At 34.6% G+C, this 18,925-nt stretch overlaps 1 protein-coding gene across 2 annotated transcripts in view; it reads left to right on the forward strand.

The window, feature by feature from the left end:
- The window catches only part of LOC145242447 (BCAS3 microtubule associated cell migration factor-like), a 156,450-nt gene that overhangs the window by 39,998 nt on the left and 97,527 nt on the right, over positions 1–18,925 (forward strand). For both annotated transcript variants that reach the window (XM_080105503.1, XM_080105504.1), the window contains 3 exons: positions 12,451–12,551; positions 13,453–13,534; positions 13,891–13,954. In XM_080105503.1, coding sequence (XP_079961629.1) covers positions 12,451–12,551; positions 13,453–13,534; positions 13,891–13,954 — 247 coding nt within the window. The remainder of the gene's footprint in view (positions 1–12,450; positions 12,552–13,452; positions 13,535–13,890; positions 13,955–18,925) is intronic.

Consider the following 18,925-nt stretch of genomic DNA (forward strand, 5'->3'; position numbering starts at 1 on the left):
AATTTCTAATATTAATAACTACATTCTATTTCAGTACTAAATTTATATTTTTATCTCCTGATTGTTTTATTTAATGATAGCGTTTTCTCGTCATAAATGTTTATTATATCTACCATGTTGATTGCATGAACAGATTAGGAAATTGTATTCATTGTTAATTCGTGAGAGGTAAATCTATCACCATGCGTTCCCTTTAAAAAACACGCCAGTTGGACTTTTATTTATTTATTTATTTTTTTTTTTTGTTTTTTTTTTAAGGAGAGTAGAGAACGTTTTGTGGAAGCATTGTCGGCAGCTCCCATTACTCTTGCTTCTCTTTATTTGTCACTCCGTCCTCATTTTTTTTAATGAGTGATTTTTCTGACAAAGGGAGAAGAAAAAGCTGTATTCTAGGTTGGCAGTATTTTGCGTGAACAGTCGACAGATGACTGCAATTTTCTGTTCTATGTCTATCCTTGTAGCCATGTCACTAGTAAGGGTGCTGGAAGTAAACGTTTTATCTGGGCTGACGTTATCCGCCTGATAGTCAGGGACCTGAACGTTGGATTAACCACTAAGGAGGCTGTCCTATCAGCAGGCGCAAAGTACTGGGGCTGCTGTATTGCCATTTGGTGAATGGATTCTGGACCATGCAGTAGTCTCTGGTGGGGCCTCTCGATGCCATACTAGTGGGTAATTGTTACGGCTTTACCTTATGTGCTACAAAAAAAAAAAAAAAAAAAAAATTCTTTTCTCTTTGTTTCTCCTCTATCCTGCTCTAAGCAAGTCTGACGACCTAGTCCACAAACTCCAAAATTCTATCATGACAAGTTTCAATAAAAAATACACGATTAAACCCGGATCTGAAACTTCCAACGTAGACCCCCCACTACCATGTCTCCTTCTCCAACATCAGGGGTCTGTTATAACCTTCCAGAGGTTGAAGCCCAATTACAGGAGACTAAACCAGACCTTTTTATTTTTAAGCGAAATTGGACAGACTATTTCCCTAAATGAGTTCGTAATTAAAGGATACTCTAACCTAACTTCCAAATTTGACCCCCAAGATAGGCATGGAATATGTTCCTATATAAAAGATGGCTTTCCATGTGGTAGGGACATCTCCAGAGAAGATCCTAACTTACCCTATATGTGCTTCCGAGTAGCACTAGCTCACACTACGGCATTTATATTTACTCTCTATCGCCCCCATAACAGCGGAGTTACTATCTTTAAAAGCATATCTGAGAAAATTGACCAAGTTCTATCAGCATATCCTTCAGCTAACATTCACGTATGTGGAGACTTCAATGTTCACAATGTGGAATGGTTGACCCACTCAAACAAGACCGATGAGAGATTCTGTCATGATTTCTCCATTGCTTATGACCTCACTCAGATTGTTCACGAACCCACCCGTGTGCCCGACAATGACGGCCAGTAATTTTCTCACAACTTGCCCTGAACTATGTTCAGTTTCCGTTCTGTCCCCTCTTGGATCTTCCGACCACTCAAGGTAAAAATGAAATGTATTAAGTCCTCAGACGTACCTCTCCATCGTACAGTATATCGATACACTAAGGCTGATTGGTATAGTTTCCGTACATTTATATCGGATCTTCCTCTGCGTTCCATGTTTAAAAAGGATGTTGTCTATAGTATCAGACCTGACAGAATGGTTAATTGTAGGTATAGACAATTTCACACCCTCGAAAAAGTTCCAGCAAAAACCTAACAGCCAGCCATGGTTTCTCCAGAATGTGCTGCTGCTATTGCTCACAGAAATCACTTTTTCCACTGCTTCCAACGTAATAGATGTGTGGAAACTAAAGCCGCTTTCAGGACTGCCAGCAACCATTGTAAGAAAGTAATAAAGAACGCAGGAGAGTTGTATGCTCAGTCCGTCAAGTCCAAAGTAGCTGAGCAGCGGCTTGGTTCCCACCAGTTTTGGCAAATTGCAAACAGAATCCTGAACAGAAGTGTGTGCTCTATCCCAACTATCATCAATGGACCTGAGTTAATCTCGTCAGCATCAGACAAAGCCAAACTCTTTGCCAAGAACTTTGCAGCCAATTCTACCCTTTGCAACCAAGGCCGCCAACCCTCAATATTTCCTCCTGTATCATAAAACACACTGTGATATACAAATATCTGTATGTGATGTTGCCAAGCTAATCAAAAACCTTGGTTCCAGTAAAGCAACCGGCCCTGACGGTATTCCAATTATAGTACTCAAACTTCAACCAGAACAAGCACCCATACTTACAAAACTGTTTAAACGTTGTTTTCAGGAAAATTGCTTCCCATCACCCTGGAAAATCTCATCAGTATGCCCTGTATTTAAGAATTCAGGTGATCGTTCATCCCCCTCTCAGTACAGGCCAATAAGTCTCCTGTGCGTCATGAGTAAGTTGCTGGAATCTGTTAAATAGAGAAGTAATCAACCATCTCGGCAAAAATAACCTTCTTAGTGACCCTCAATATGGTTTCCGTTCTGCTAGATCTACAGCAGATGTGCTTACAGTCCTATCTCATAGGATTAGCGAATCTCTCGACAGAGGCAACCTTTCTAGAGCAATTGCTCTTGACATATCAAAGGCCTTTTATAGGGTATGGCATAAAGGTTTACTTCATAAGATCTCCAGCTATGGTATAGCTGGAAATGTCTTAATTATTAAATCATTTCTCTCTGATAGGTTCATAATGATGGGAAAAAATCAGAAGCTCACAGTATTAATGCTGGAGTCCCTCAGGGGTCGATCCTGGGCCCAACTCTTTTCCTGATCTACATTAATGATCTTCAAAATCACATCCTTGCATCATTCGTAGACATTTTTGCTGACGACACTACCATCTATGGTAGAACATCTAAGATAGTAAACGACCAAGTTCTCTCCGATTCTCTCTCCTCTGATCTTGATCACGTTACAATGGGGATGGAGTGGCTGGTTACTTTTAATGCATCTAAAACCAAGCTTCTATCTTTACATCATCAACGTTCTGATCCCCATCTGGCATCAATTAAAATGAATGGCTCTCGTCTTGGGGAGGCCTCAAGTTTTGACAGGTTTCTGGGCTTGACCTTTACTCCTGATCTTAAATGGAATATGTACATAAAATCTGTTGCCAAGGCCGCTGGAAAAATGGTCGGATCCTTCTATCGATCCAGTAGATATCTCACTGCTGATGCAATTCTCTATCTATATAAGAGCCAGATACGTCCAAGGATGGGAGACTGTTGCCACATATGGGCAGGAGCTGCTAGAAAAGACTCGTCCTGCCTTGATAGGGTTCAAAATAGACTTCGTGGCCTGGTGGGAGATGTCCTTTTCTCTTCGCTGCAACCTCTATCTCACAGAAGAGATGTTGCGAGTTTGTTTTGTTTTTAAATCCCCAAAACAGTGTTTCATGGTAAACAACTGATGATCCCTTGAAAAATAAATTATTGGTATTATAGTAAATTCGAGAGCGAGTTGATGCAGTGATTGCAGGTGATTAAATGACTTGTTGACTAGATGGTTTTCTAACGAATGATAAAAAATATTTTTTTGTATAGTTTTAAAGGTTAAAAACTTCAAAGACATATCTATATACATATATATATATATATATATAATCTCTGAACTATTAAAATAGGCTCTCGTATACGATGATTGTAATGTATATTAGAAGAATGTATGGGTGTCTGGATATATATATGTATATATACACCCGTGGGTACTGTAGTGGTACGCTGTTTCATATATAAAGGGGTTACCACACTACTGAAGTAAAAGGGCACCTATTAAAAAAGGCTTTTTGCATTTGTGCATATATTGCTGTGTTTTTATGCATTGTGAGTGAGCGGGTATCTATGTCCATGCGTATGTATGTATGTGGGTGGGTATATGCGTGAGTCTCTTGGTGTCTAATGTATGTGTGTCTCGTATACGTCTGGAGATTTGGGGACACGTGTGGGTGGGGATGTGTGTCTACGGATGGTCTGACTGTATGTGTTATATGTGTGTGTTTTGTTGGGACGTGTGTCCAGTTAGGGTCCTCGGGTTTTGGGGTTCCCAATCGACAGTTTTATTATTGTTATTATTATTGATATTGGTGGTGTCATTAGTATTATCAATATTATAAGAATTATTATTAGAATTGTTAGTGGGATTAATATTAGTTTTGATATAACAGCTATGATGTATGGTATCCAGGTGTGTACATGGATGTGTTTGAGGGTCCATGCATTGATATAACTGCATATGTAGGTATAGATGTAAACATGTTATAACTGTATGTGAGCATTGTCTGTATGTGTGTATATGTGTGGGTGTTTATATATATATACACACACACACACACACACACACACACACACACACGTGTGTATGCATGAGGAGTTTGATAACTTTCGGGGGTTTATGTTTATTTTTTCTTTTGTTTATTTTTTTTTTAATTTTTTTTTATTTTAATTTTATTCTTGTCATTATAGTTATGGCCTGTTTTCAGTGTGTGTGTACAACGAACAGTGTATATCCGCTCCTGAGTATAGGTATAAGCGTATGTTTGCTTCTAGTGTGTGTGTGTGTGTGTATATATATATATATATATATATATTGAACGACACCGGTCAGTACTCAATGGCCATATGCATAAAAACCAAAAGATGGGATAGATAAACTTAAAAAGGGAAATAAAAAAGATGTTATCTTCAAAGACTTCACTTTTCCCTCTCCCCGCTCATAACCCCCACCATGTTACATTCTAACTTTGTAAACGAAATAAAATGTTTTTGTTTGAAATATCAGTTCTCGACTATAATTCTTGTCCTGAAGACGTAATCCCCCAACGCGGGTGATTACAGAAACATGTATGCACATATGTAACCATCAATGTTTGTATAAGTAAATTTCATATACCTGCTCTGTTCACTCATTGAGGACTCTTTGGTAGACGCATGTTGTTTCATTGGATGTACTTCTAGGAAACTAAACTCTACTGGCTAAATATATGATATATATCATTTATAATCATAGCAGTAATAAAGTTGTTTTTTTTTTTTTTGCCTGTTTTTCTTTAATTTAACATTGTAAGCCTTTTCCAAAGAATGAGTTTAAGACAGATTAACATATGCACAGTAAGCCTTATATATATATATATATATATATATATATATATATATATATATATATATATATATATATATATATATATATATATATATATATATATATATAAAATAGAGATAAGACACTTATTAGAAATGAGGTGAAAGATCCTGATAGATATTACTTGAAGTAATACTTTCAGGGCGATACTAGCCAAATTTCATTTCCTGATATGAGCCTCTATTGAAAATCCATGGATCAAGGAAATCAACATAACTCCTCCTATATATTCCTTTTGTCAAACAATAAATTCTTAATTCGAATATTTGTCTGTTTTTTTTTTTTTGTTTTTTTTTCAGAATTTAAATACAACCATTTTACTTATATAGATAAAGATGGATGTAGATATATATATAGATAGATGGATATAGATAGATATAGACATGTGTGTGTGTATATATATAGATATATATAGATGTGTATATCTACTGATATACCTGCATATATAGATCGATCAATCTCTATATATACCTGCATATAGATATACATATATAGACTTATATGTAATATACTGAGTTTGTGTAATTCAGTAAATTTTCATATACCAATAGGTTTTAAGCCAAAAAGGTTGACTTAAGGATTAAGGTACAAAATTATCACATTTCATAATTGAGCATTAGTATACTGTGTGCAAAATCAAGACTTCAAGAGAAGGTGTTGATGGCAACGAAAAGTGTATTTCATTTTGTTACAATTGTTTCAATGTCCAGTTCGACAATTTCAAGCATTATATTGTTTGAAAATTTTCAAAAACTAGCATTTCTTCAGACTTTATGAATAAATACTTTTTGGCAATGTAGCATTTTTTGAATAGACCCCCCCCCTTTTTTCTTTCTGTTCAAAAAGTGCTACATTGCCAAAACTGTTTTTTCATTTAAGTCTGAAGAAATGCTGGTTTTTGAAAATTTTCAAATGATATAATGCTTGAAATTATCGAACTAGATATTGAAACAATTGTAACAAAATGAAATACACTTTTCGTTGCTATCGTGTGTGTGTGTGTGTGTGTGTGTGTGTGTGTGAAAAAAAAAAAAACAAAACAATATACATTATATTGTTGAGTGGGAGAACTGCCGACTGTTAACACAACGGTTCTAGGTTCAATCATGGGCTAGGAGAGATGCTAGTCTAGCGGCACTGATGAGTTGTGGTACGACACCAGACTGTATGTCGATGACTACAAATACTTATATATATAAGTGAATGTGTCTGTGTACATTTCCTTACGCAATAACTGTCAATTTTTAGTCTACAGACTCGAAATTTGATATACAGGTTACTGAGATTTGGGGAAATCGATGTGATCGGTTTTTGGCCAGAAATTTGGCGATTAAGTGGTTAACGTTCCACGATTGGACCCTTTAGAACTCTATCAAACTCCTCTGACAATTTTGGGTCTACACACTTGAAATTTTAGATCCATGTCCAAGGAACCTATATCTAAATTAATAACTTGATTTGAGCCCAAAACAATAAATTTTAAGGTGTCATAATAGGGGTCAAAGTTAAAAAAAAAAAAAAAACCTGTGGTCTCTTCCAAATTACTCAGACAATTTCTGGTCTAATTATTTGAAATTTTACATAAAGGGTATTCAGAGATAGGGCAAGCTTTTTCATCAGTTTGGGTCGAAAATTTTTAGTTACCAATATATAAATGTATGTCTGTTTGCATGTCTGCTTTAAACTTTCAATAGAGGCAACAGATTTTACCAAGATCAGTATTGTTTTAAAGTTCGATCTTTCATATGACAAATATCGAAAAATTGGCTAAAAACATATCTTCCCCCTTCAACTAGGCACTTTTTTACGGGGGGGAAGGTCACTTTCTTCGCCGATATTTTTGAAAGTTATCCTCTCCTTTTGATTGTCTAGCCTTAATTTTAAATGTCGCTTCCAGTTTGGCGGTGGTCGTAACAGCATAAACGTTAGGTTTTAACCTGTTCTTTTCCTCCTTTGCGGTACGGGTTCGAGCCTGCCTTCCTACTACCAGTTTTTTTCTTTTGCTCAACATACACATCCAAACACCCGGGTAATGCCGGGCACCCATGCTAGTGTGTATATATATATATATATATATATATATATATATATATATATATATATATATATATATATATGAATTTGTTTATTAGGGTATAGTCCTGGCTCGAGAGTGGTAGAGAAAATAAAAGTAGCTAATGTTATGTTGCATGTTAAGTCTGAAGCACATAAAGGCTTGATCGTCCGATTCTAGTTTAGTTTCTCTAGTCAAGGGGAAGGTGTTCTGAATATAGACTCCAAGCCCGTGCATATGTCTGTCAATCCTTAATGGCAGAATGGGAGATATCCAGGCATATTAAAGTAGTTGGGAGTGTAGGTTAGTCTCACTTAGTGCTAAGATATCCGGGGTGTTTGTTAGAAATGCTTCGACATCATTTAAATTAGTTCTAAGCCCATGGATGTTCGTAAATGCATGCCTCAAGGGAGAAGGCAGGTTGGCTTTGTTTGAGTTTGGGCCTGGTTTTAGTGTAAATTTTGATTGTACTGTCTTTGTCCTTTTTTTTTTTTTTTTTTTTTTTCTGCGTTCAATTGCCCTAGTCAGGAAACAAGATCGACCACTGAAGGTCTGTTGACTCCCTGTGATTTGACCTCTATGCCTAGCTAATAGGCAAAGGAGTATGGAAGCCGGGCGATAGACAGTGCCTACCTACTCCTTAAGCAGTTTAGGTTTGCAGACCGGTAATTTGTTTAAGTCCCTCAGCTCTAGGAAGGTTGTCATCCAAGACTGGAGAGGCCTTCCTCCCCTTAGGTTTAGCTTCGGAGTTTTCCTTCTGGATGACCTAGGAAGATCTACGGGTCCATCAGCATCGAGATGTTTTCCCCGCGCCTGGGTCCTAATCCAGGTATTTCTGCGCCCCAGTGTTGGTGGTTATTGTTAACAGGTTAGTTTATAAGGGTTATATATCAACTGAAAAATTATACTCCTCAAATATAATTTAAATAAATGTTTGAAGTTACAGAATTTATATATAGTTTTAAATAAAATAGGCGGAAGTTTCTCAAGAGCTCTTTTGGTGCCAATATTTTAATCGTTTTTAAATGTTAATGAACTTAATTTTAGTTGTCCCCGTACTTTTAGCACATTCAATAGTTCCCCATTAGAACTCTTTAAACTTTCGACATATTATTTTTTAGGCTATCGATTTTCTCCTGATGAGATGATGATAGCCGAAAGAGCTCTTGAGAAACTTCCACTTATTTTATTTAAAATATATATATATATGTATATATGTTAAGTCCACGTATGCTTCTCGGATAGTGATTTAAAGATTGAGGGTTTTTTGAAGCATGAAAAACCATGTTACTTTTTATATTTAATATTTTTATTTTTATATTTCAAGCGGACCTCTGCTCTTGGTCACAAAAGTATCGAAATGAAAAAAAGAAAACCGTTGAAAGAACTGGAGATTAGTAGCATGGACAGCGTTCATTCCTAGCAATCATGTTCGAAAAAGTTCATGTGAATCATTTTAGCCGTTCGTGGAAGAAGATTGTGTTTTTCTAAATATTTTTTTAATGTTGCAACGTAAAAGCGTTTAATTCCAACGGCAAAAATGAGACGCAATTAATTTCAATATGTATAATGGAATAGAAATGAAATTGTTAAACGGTAAAAATAATGTAATTATTAGTTATAAATAATAATAATAATAATAATGAAACTACTGAAGAGGGCAGTTAGAAACAATGTCGGCTTTTTTAATGAGTAAATTCCGTCTGTCCCACAATAAAGATGGGAAAAACATAGATAAATAAATGAATAATATAATAATAATAAAAAATCAAATTAATATTAATAATTAAATGAAAATACAAATATCAGGACCGAGACATATATATATCACTATCCTAGAAGCATACGTGGACTATATATATATATCTATATTTTTAAATCTCCGAAACCGCTTTATGGTAAGCAGCTGATGATCTCCATTTTCTATTTACAAAATTTTAGTTAAGGTTTTCTCTTTTCATCCTTATGTAGTTAAATTCTGTTTTAAAATTGAAGACTTTTGCGAAATCAGCTTATGCAAATGCTAAGACTATTTCTATTTAACAATTTTAGTAAAGTTTTTTTTTTTTTTTTTTTTTTTTCATCCTTATATAAATGAAGTTTCTTTGGTCATTTTAAGTCGGATTATGTAGGTGCTAAGTCTGCGATAGGTTAAAGTTAATATTTTTTTTTTTTTTTTTTTTTTCAGTAATTATCTGTATGTTTGAGATGAGGTGTTTTCATTTGTTGAGATTGTCGGACTGACTTCCTCATCTTGATTGTTATAGTCATGTTTCAGCCGTTTTGCTCTCCAGCCTTCATCAGGTGTTTTGTATCGAACTGGGGAACCGTTTGTTAGGAGTTTCGAACCCAACCCTTTATTATTATTACAGGGGTACCGTGTTCGGACTCCAGCTAGGCTCTGGGACATAGTTGCTGATTCTGTTTTGAATGTTACTTTTCACTACCTTCGTTCAGTATTGAACTCAGCACCTTTGGGTAACTGTAAACTTTGATACGTCTAGGACCACTCGGCCATATGTTACTAGGACAATTCTTAGTTGGTTTTTGTTAACCTTGAATAACAACATAGGTTTAACATTTTCTCTCTATTAGAGGTGTCCAAATTGCATTCAGCTCTACGCTTGGTTTGCTCAGTAGGTTATGTCCGAGCATGTGAGCTGTTTGTTTTCTCACTTTCCAGTGGGTCTCTCTGTTTATTATTTTTACTTCATCCCATAGGCGGCGATGGTCCCCCCCCCTCCATCCAGACATGGTTGGGTATACCCGATTTTTCCGTCTCCCCTTTAGTTACCGTTTTTCGGTGTTCTTCCACCCTTTGAGGGGGCGGCATCTTTCTGCAACTGCATGGGATGGAGTATATGCAGTTCTTGGTCATGTTCTCCATGCGGGGCTTCACTCGTACAAAGTGTCATCTGAGTGTTGACTCTCTCTTGAATACCGTCCTGATGTTGTAGAGGGCACATATTCTCTGAATCTTTTCGGAGATGCCTCGTATGTATGGTAGGCAGACCGTTGGTAGTTTTTGGTTTTCATTCTCCTCTCTTATACTATTAACACTTCTGGTGGATAGTATGCTATGTGGGTAGTTGTTACGACGGAGGGTATTCTTCAGCCTGACCATTTCTTGGTGGTATGTAATAGTGTCGCTACTTATTGTCTCTGCTCTATGTTGTAGGCAGCATGCGATTCCATGTTTGATACTGTATGGGTGATAGGAGTTGAAGTTAAGGTATTGTCCAGTGAAGGTAGGCTTGCGATATACGGATGTCTTAAACCCATGCTCTGTGCGTGATATATCAAGGAAGGCCAGTTGGTTATCTTTTTCTTTCTCCATTGTGAACTGTATCGATGGTCTTATTGAGTTCACATGGTCTAGGAGAGCCTGGATGTCTTCCTGATGGGGCCAGAGTATGAAGGTGTCATCAATGTATCTTAGCCACATGGTTGGCTTTAAGGGAGCTGGACCTAAGGCCATATCTTCGAAGTATTCCATGTATATGTTCGCCATCACTGGTGATAATGGCGAGCCTATAGCTAGCTAGCTCCTCTTGTCAATATAGGTCAGTACCCATTCTGAAGTAGGCTGTTTCTATGCAGAATGTCAGCATTTCCATTAAGTTTGGCAATGGTACACATGTGTGCTCTTCTATGGAGAGGTCCGCAGCTAGTTTGTCTTGAATTACTTCTAGTGCCTCACTAGTTGGGACTTTAGTGAACAGGCTAACCACATCTAGGCTTACCATTTGGTTTGTACTGATGGGTGCTCCCTTGATCAGTTCCGCGAAGTGGGCAGAATTCTTTACATGTGTTGCTGACTTGCCTGCTAATGGGTTTATTATATCCACAAGGTACCTGCTCAGTGGGTGGCATGCTGAGCCTCGGCAGCTCACTATGGGTTTGAGTGGAATACCGTCTTTGTGTATCTTGGAGACCGTATATGTGGTAGCTTACTGTAATGCTGTCTATATCTCATTGGAGCGATGTGTTCCTTGTTTTTGGTAAGGATTTGTAACCGCTTTCTTTCGGTTTTCAAAGTTGGGTCCTTTATTTTACCGTAGCTATCATCTGCAATTAGGCCTGCCATTTTTTTCAGAGTACTGCAAAAATAAAAATAAAGAATGGATGGAAAAAATAAATAATTTATTATATTCAAAATATCACATCAAAGCACTAGGGTCTTTGGCCTTTTTTTTTTTTGGCCCAATGCTCAGAAAAACAATTGAATATACTGTTTTTTGGTCACCCTGTATATAGATGTATACATAGATCTATATTACATATATAGAGGATTGTAGTATAAATAATACAAAATATCAATTGTCTCCAAAATTCAAAAGCATGAAACTAAAGCTGGTGATGAGGGAATTGAATATCATCGAATGCAATAGATGCAACTCTGCATGAGAAATCACTTTTTTTTTTTTTTTTCATAACTATTTACTTAAACAGATTACTATAAATTGTTTAATGTTAGTCAGTTGTAATTTTATTACTATATTTATGTCTGCCATAGTTTTGTCGATAGTAACAGTAATTAAATTGATTTAATTTCATAAGGATAAAGTACCAACACTCTTAAAATATTAAATTTCAGACTTAATTCAAATAGCAACTATTGCTTTTAAGATTATAAATTTATATTAAATCATGTGATAAAAAAAATACTTTATTAGCTTAACAACAAATGATAGTTTTTGTCCGTATTCATATAACATGGTGGAATATAGTCGTTTTATAACCAAATCAAAATAGAACTGAAATTAATACAGCAGTTTTAGTTTGAATCAATCAATTTAAATAAAAAAAAAAAGATAGCAAAATGAAGCAAGCCATGTAAAAACAAGATATTGCGTCTAAATCTCATCCTCCATCTGAATGTTTGTCCAAAACTTTAAACCTGGATTTGGCAGGCGTTTCCAAGGAGCTGAAACACTAAAAGAATGCTGCCTTTCTTTTCTGTTAAGAAAATAACAAAGCTACATCTGCGAGTAGTTGTGGAGACCTTAAGTGTTGGTAAAAAGTGGGTTGATGATGCTGTATGCCAGAATTAGGTTTCCTTGCACTCTTCATCATTGAAGTGAGGACAGATCGATCTTTGAAGTCATTCTTTGTGGGTAAGTGTAATGAATCTTTATTTCATCCTGGTTGTTAATCATTAAATATGCTTGTGGTGTACGATATCTTTTTTAGAATAGGGATTTGTTGCTTGAATGGCATACTCATACCAGGATAATGTAAATTTAAAAATTTTTTTTTTTTTTCCAGACTTTACACGAAACCCCGATTTTTCACACATGGATGTGAAAACTGGACCCCTCCTTATGGTTTTAGGCTATACAAATGGCATCCAAATATGGAATCTCACGGTCAGTCTTAGATTTTAATTTTGGACTTTTTCATCTTTGCCCTTTTCTCTTTTAGCCCTTGACCTTGCAAAGAGCAGTTAGCTTATCATTCACTTTGTCATTTTTCTGATACAAAGGATTATTTTAACTTTATCGAGGACCTTGTTTTCAGTTGGATTTGTTTGTTGGTTTGTCCATATGTTTGTGTACAGTCTAACATCTGCACCGCTTGATCAATCATCACCAAATGAGATCAAAATATTGGTCATGGTCTAAATAAGAACCAATTTAATTTGGGATATCATGGTCAAGTTATGATCCGTCATAAAAGGTGGCTGTTACTTTTAGCAATAACTTTGTGTTCATCATAGAAACTCACTTCTTGGTTCATATTGCAGCTAATGAAGCCTCGCATCTTATAACATTTGGTTTTGAAAAGTGCGGTTATAGTTGAAATTGACAGAATTTCAACTTTGGAGTTTTTTTTAATTTGATGTATGGATCTGATGCCATGATAACGGTAATTGCAGTGCAAAATTTCAGCATGATTCCTACAAAATTGAGAAGTAGGACCCATGTAAAACTTTGGCCCATCCTTGTTATCAAATGGAAGTATGCGCTCATCACCAACTGATGTTTTTTGAATATTTTTTTATCATATCTCTACTATAAAATGTTTATATTTTTAATTTGTTAGTTGAAAACTGACATTTTTTTTACAAACTCTAACAATGAATTTCTCCTGACTCCATCAGTGTCACTGAGGGTTATGGTATTCAAATTTTTTTATGAAGATTTTTAAATTTTAAACATTTTGTAGGCAACATTAAAATTAATATTTTTTTTTTTTTCTATTGAATAGAGTTCTTTTAATTTGTGCAATTTTATTTATTTTTATTTTTTTTTTTTTAAATCTTACCAGCCAAAAGGAGAAGCCCAAGAAGTAGTGTCTTTACGGCAAGGCCCTGTACGGACGGTGAAGATCCTGCCTACTCCAATACCAGGTAAGACATGTCTTCATGGATGCAACAACTCATTGAAATCAACATCTTATTCCCTCCCTCCAAATATTCAATCAAGTCAAATAATGGGGTGTAAAACGTTTGAAGAATGTAAAATTAAGTCGTGTAAATAAGTGTACACTATTTTTCAAAAATGACTGAGAAAAAATGCTTTTCCAGTGTTCACACTAATAAACATCAAATAACATCTCCATTTTTCATTCCTCTAAATCTTGTAGTTTTGAGAAGTCACCATGCATTTTGATTAGTAGCTCTGTCTGTGATACTTCAGTTTAAGATTTTATTGCTAAATGCATTGATTTAATGATCGTTTTTTTATTTTTTTTTTTTATTTCTAGTGTTTGAAGAAACTGACAACTTTCTAAGCAAGCGGCCATTAATGGTCATCTGTGATTCTTCAAGGTGAATTTTTAAACTTTTTCTCTGTATGTCACTATCTATTCTTTGTATTATGGATGTGTGTGTAAGTATGCATAAAAATATTGTGCATGCCTATATATACTGGCAGAGACCCGATGTTGCCCGGGATTGAACAAGGATTAACAAATGGTTCACCCTCCCATATTTTATCAAAATCGGTGCAATCAAATGAATTAATACCCATCTCAGTGCACCAGGGAGGAAGCTTAACATGCCTCCCCACAGTAATGTAGTCCACAATACATTGTAGTTTATATTGTACTATAGAGAACCTAGTTGATTTTTATAAAATTATTTTTATATAAATTAATTTTTAAAACCTAAAAATCAGATATAGTTCAATTGTGCTTTAAATAGAAGCATTCATTTTGAACTAGCCCATGTCCTATCAAAGAACCTACTGTTGAATTTTATTTACCGGACCTTCTGCTTGTTTGGTAATAAAACTTTTCAAATGCACTTGTGATGTTAGTTAATATAAGTTATTAACTTGGTCAAAATTGCCTGTTCCTTTTTTTTATAAAATCTTTTTCAATTATCATCAAAAACATTCTGGCACGAAACCTATCTAAAAACACTGCCAGATACATAAAGTACATTGTGTGAAATTCCATAAAAATCAGCACAGGTCTTTCGGAGTTCATAGGAACAACCTCACTCACTTGCATGCACACACACATGCGCAGTTCCTTTTTATGATAGAGATAAGTTCAAGTATATTAACAACATGGACTAAAAAGACTTTTTTTTTTTTTTTTTTTTTTTTTTTTTCAGAAATGCTCAATACATGAGTAGAGCTTTTTATAAATAAAATTATATAAACATAAGGAGTCGACACAGATAAACCAGTGTTTTGACATGTCAAATATAATTTCAAAATTTTTTACAATTTTAACAATATATTTTATATATAGATTAAAATCTTGTATACTTAGCCTCCTATCCCTGACCCCATATTACCATTTTTATTTTCCTAAAATAAGAAAATATCTTTTATGTACAGTATAAACTCTGACTCAATGATATTGTAAAATCTTTTCTGAATTTTTGAGATGAGGATTGGTTATTTGTATTAGAAGAATGGAGAGTAAGATGACTCAAAGCAGTACATATGTTGGGAGATAATCAATAACTAAGTAGACCTAGGATAGAATCCTGATATATGGGAACCATTAATTATAAATCTATCTATATATCTATAAAAGTGAATGTATCTGTGTGTCTGTACACTTCCCTACGCAATAACTCTGTCAATTTTAAGTCTACAGACTCGAAATTTGATATACAGGGTATGGAGATTTGGGAAAATCTTTGATCTGTTTTTGGCCATAAATTTGGCTGTTAAAGAGGTCAAAGTTCAACGATTTGACCTTTCGAGAACGCTACCAAACTACTGACAATTTTGGGTCTACGCACTTAAAATTTTAGATATAGGTTCCTTGGACATGGATCTAACTTAACTTGATTTGAGCACAAAACATTAATAGGGTCAAAGTTAAAAAAAATTTGACCTCTGCAGTCTCTCTGGTCTAAACATTTGAAATTTTACATAAAGGGTATTCAGAAATAGGGCAAGCTTTTTAATCGGTTTGGCTTGAAAATTTGAGCTACCAATATAGAAATGTATGTATGCCTAAAACTTTCGACAGGTGACTGATTTTCACAAGATCAGTATCGTTTTGAAGCTCAACCCTTCAGATGACAAATACCGAAAAATTGGCTAAAAATTTTTTTCACCCTCAACTGGACACTTTTCTATATGGAGGGGTTGCTTTTTTCGCTGATATTTGAGTCCCCCCCTCTCTTTGATTGTCTAGCCTTAATTTAAACCTACGTCACTTCCAGTTTGGCGGTGGTCGTAATAGCAAAGACGTGATGTTTTTTTTTTTTTTTTTTTTTTTTTCGGTTCTTTTCCTCCTTCGCGGTACAGGTTCGAGCCTGCCTTCCTATTTTTTTTTTTTTTTTTTTTTTTTTTTTTTTGCTCAACACACCTCTAAACACCTGGGCAACACCAGGCACCCATGCTAGTAATAGATATTAGCAAGCTGCCGCATTGCCCAATCATAAAATATGGATAAATATATTTTAATTAATGCAAAATTCTTATTCATTATAAAAAATACTTTAGGTATTAAATGTAACATCAAATTCCTTTTTTTTTTTTTTTTTTTTTTTTTAAAACTGAGACCTGCACATGTGAGTATTGTTTTTTTTTTTCTAAACAGTTCACTTCTTGTAAGTAAAAAAGAAACGGAAAATACTGAGATCAAAACTTAGACAGCGAATCAAATATAACCATTAGACCAGCTTGACACAAGTCTATAAAGTATTTTCTAAATCTACTTATTCTTAACATAGAGAAGCTGTCATATTTTCAAGCTGCATATGTGCATTCATGAAACGGATAAAAATCAAACAACCCCTATGTAATAATTTTTCAATTTTGACCCTTTGTGATACTATAAAGTGGCCCTGGGGTGGATTTGAGCCACTAAGTGCTTAGAGTTGGGGGGATAGACAAAGAAATCGGAAATCTCCTACAATAGACAAACAGATAGGAAATGGCTTAGAAAAACAAAGAAATATCCTACAATCAACCATAACAATAGAAACCTACTGATAAAACGGAAGGGCAGCTTTCGGTAGCCAGGATGGGGTGGGCGACCAGTGATACCAACGTAGAGGGGACAGACAGTTGAGATCGAGATGCGCTTGAGAGCGGATGGAAGTTGAACAGTCAGTTGACAGATGCCCGTTGCAGCGGATGGAAATTGGACAGTGACACTTGAGATCTAGATTCACTAGACAGCGGTTGGAAGTTGGACAGTGATAGTTGAACAGTTATAGAGTTGACTGAACTAGAGACGTGGACAATTTTGGAGTTGATTGTGAAACGGACAAATGTAACATCGATAGAACGGGGGGGGGGGGGAACACACACACACAAGTCCAACAGTCAATTTATATTGGCGTTGTTTTCCTTTCTTTGTTCATATTTCTATTTTGTGAGCCACGCGTAAGAAATAAAGAAATTTCATCAAAATTCCAGAATTCAACAAGATACACCTGAAGAAGGTTGGAGGTTACATCGACTGAAACATGGAAATGACACTCAAGGTGAAACCATGGTCCAAAGAATTTGATTGTAAAATCTGTTTATGAAAATTACCATTAAATTCTTTATAAAATGCTGTTTGATTTTACAGATTTTGATTGCATCTGAGAAATTTAACCCTTAATACTTTGCTGCACAGTTCCAATGCCCCCCCCCCTCCTCCAATTTGGCCCTAATCACAATCCCTTGATTGTTGAATATGATTAAGTTTATGTTCGGTTTTGCATTAAATACTAATCACTATTAATCCCTAACTGTGTATTGAATGGATACCATAATATTTAGTTTGCTTCACCCTATCATAACAAAGGTTCATATGAAATTGCAGCCAGATCGACCTATTAGTTTCTGAAAAAAGTGGAATGGACAAAGAGAGATATATATTTCTTTAGGAAGGTCACTTCCTTTGATTAATGATCATATATCGGATTTAAAAAAAAAAAAAAACTTTTCTAAATATTAATTTTAGATTTACCTGTGAGTTGTTGGATCACAACTATTTCTATTATTCTGGATCACTATTTCTGTTATACTCTATAATTTCAATCATTTATAAACTTTGATTTATTTGTTAAGAAACCTTTCTTGCTAAAATAAATCTTTACTTGTACACTATCCTCATAAATAGTAAAACAACCTATTTTGCTAATAATTTACATAGTCTTTACAAACTATGGAAATTAGTTGGAAAAAGAAAATTAAACTTCTAAATTTTCAGACATTAAAAAATGAGTGGTTGAATCCACATAGATGGGATGAGAAAAATACACGTATAACTTAGAGATGTGCGAATTGCTCTGTTAATTATAAATTACAGCTAATTAAGATTTTTTGCAAATTTTTTAATTCCAAAACTATGGTATATTTTAGCATATATTTTGTGTTAACATGTATATGTTAAAGCTTTGTTAACTGATCAACTCATCTAGTGTAAGTTGATCTAAAGATCAACTTCTCAATTATTTCATCAGATAGTCCTTAAAATGTCTGTTCATTCGTTTCTTTATTTTTATTTTTTAACTTAAGTCATCCAATTTCATTTTCAGATGATTATTAACCTTTCAACTATTCATATTTTAACATTTAAAATTTTTTTTTGTTATTGCAATTCTGAATATTTGCGTTTTTTTTTTCACTACAATTACATTTGCCAGCTTGAGCCACCAATAATTTCCCATTTTTTTTATGAATGTCAAACTTTTAGTTTTTTGTGATAAACCTTGCTCTGCTTTTTTATATTTATTTCTAAACATAAGTCACTCATTTTTTTTTTTCTTTTTAGCAATTATGGTGTGTTTTAGTTACTATTTTCAAAATGTAAAACTACTTTTGTTTAATTCTGTATTGCGCTGAAAATTCCAAATTAAAACTGAGGAAAAATAATTTATTTTTTTAATGAATGCAAATGATTTTTCAAATTAAATTCTTTGAAAGTAAAATTTTACTTCAATCCTGTGTGTGATGCTTATACTAAGAATACTTGGGGTGGGGAGAAATAATAAAATAAATTTCAAACCATATAGTTTCCAGAATATTGATAATTTTATAAACAAAATTGTGCATTCACTTAATCAAATATATCTAATGTTTCCAGATCAGGTCGTTCGAAGATGCCAACTTCCTAACCTAAAATGCATCAAACCTTGATTGTTTTTCTTCTAATTTGCAAAACTCAATCATGTTCTCCAAAGCCAAAAACAAACAATTTCTATCAAACAACCAAACCAAACCCCTGGTGCTACCAGATCAGGTTGACTATTGGCTTCCTGAGACGAAAAGCACCTACATCGATTTCCTGTTTTTGTTTTCTATTTCACCTTTTGTAAAACTTAATTATG

This window comes from Euprymna scolopes, chromosome 21 (genome assembly GCF_053919585.1).
Source record: "Euprymna scolopes isolate OS-2025 chromosome 21, ASM5391958v1, whole genome shotgun sequence".
Lineage (NCBI taxonomy): Eukaryota > Metazoa > Mollusca > Cephalopoda > Sepiida > Sepiolidae > Euprymna > Euprymna scolopes.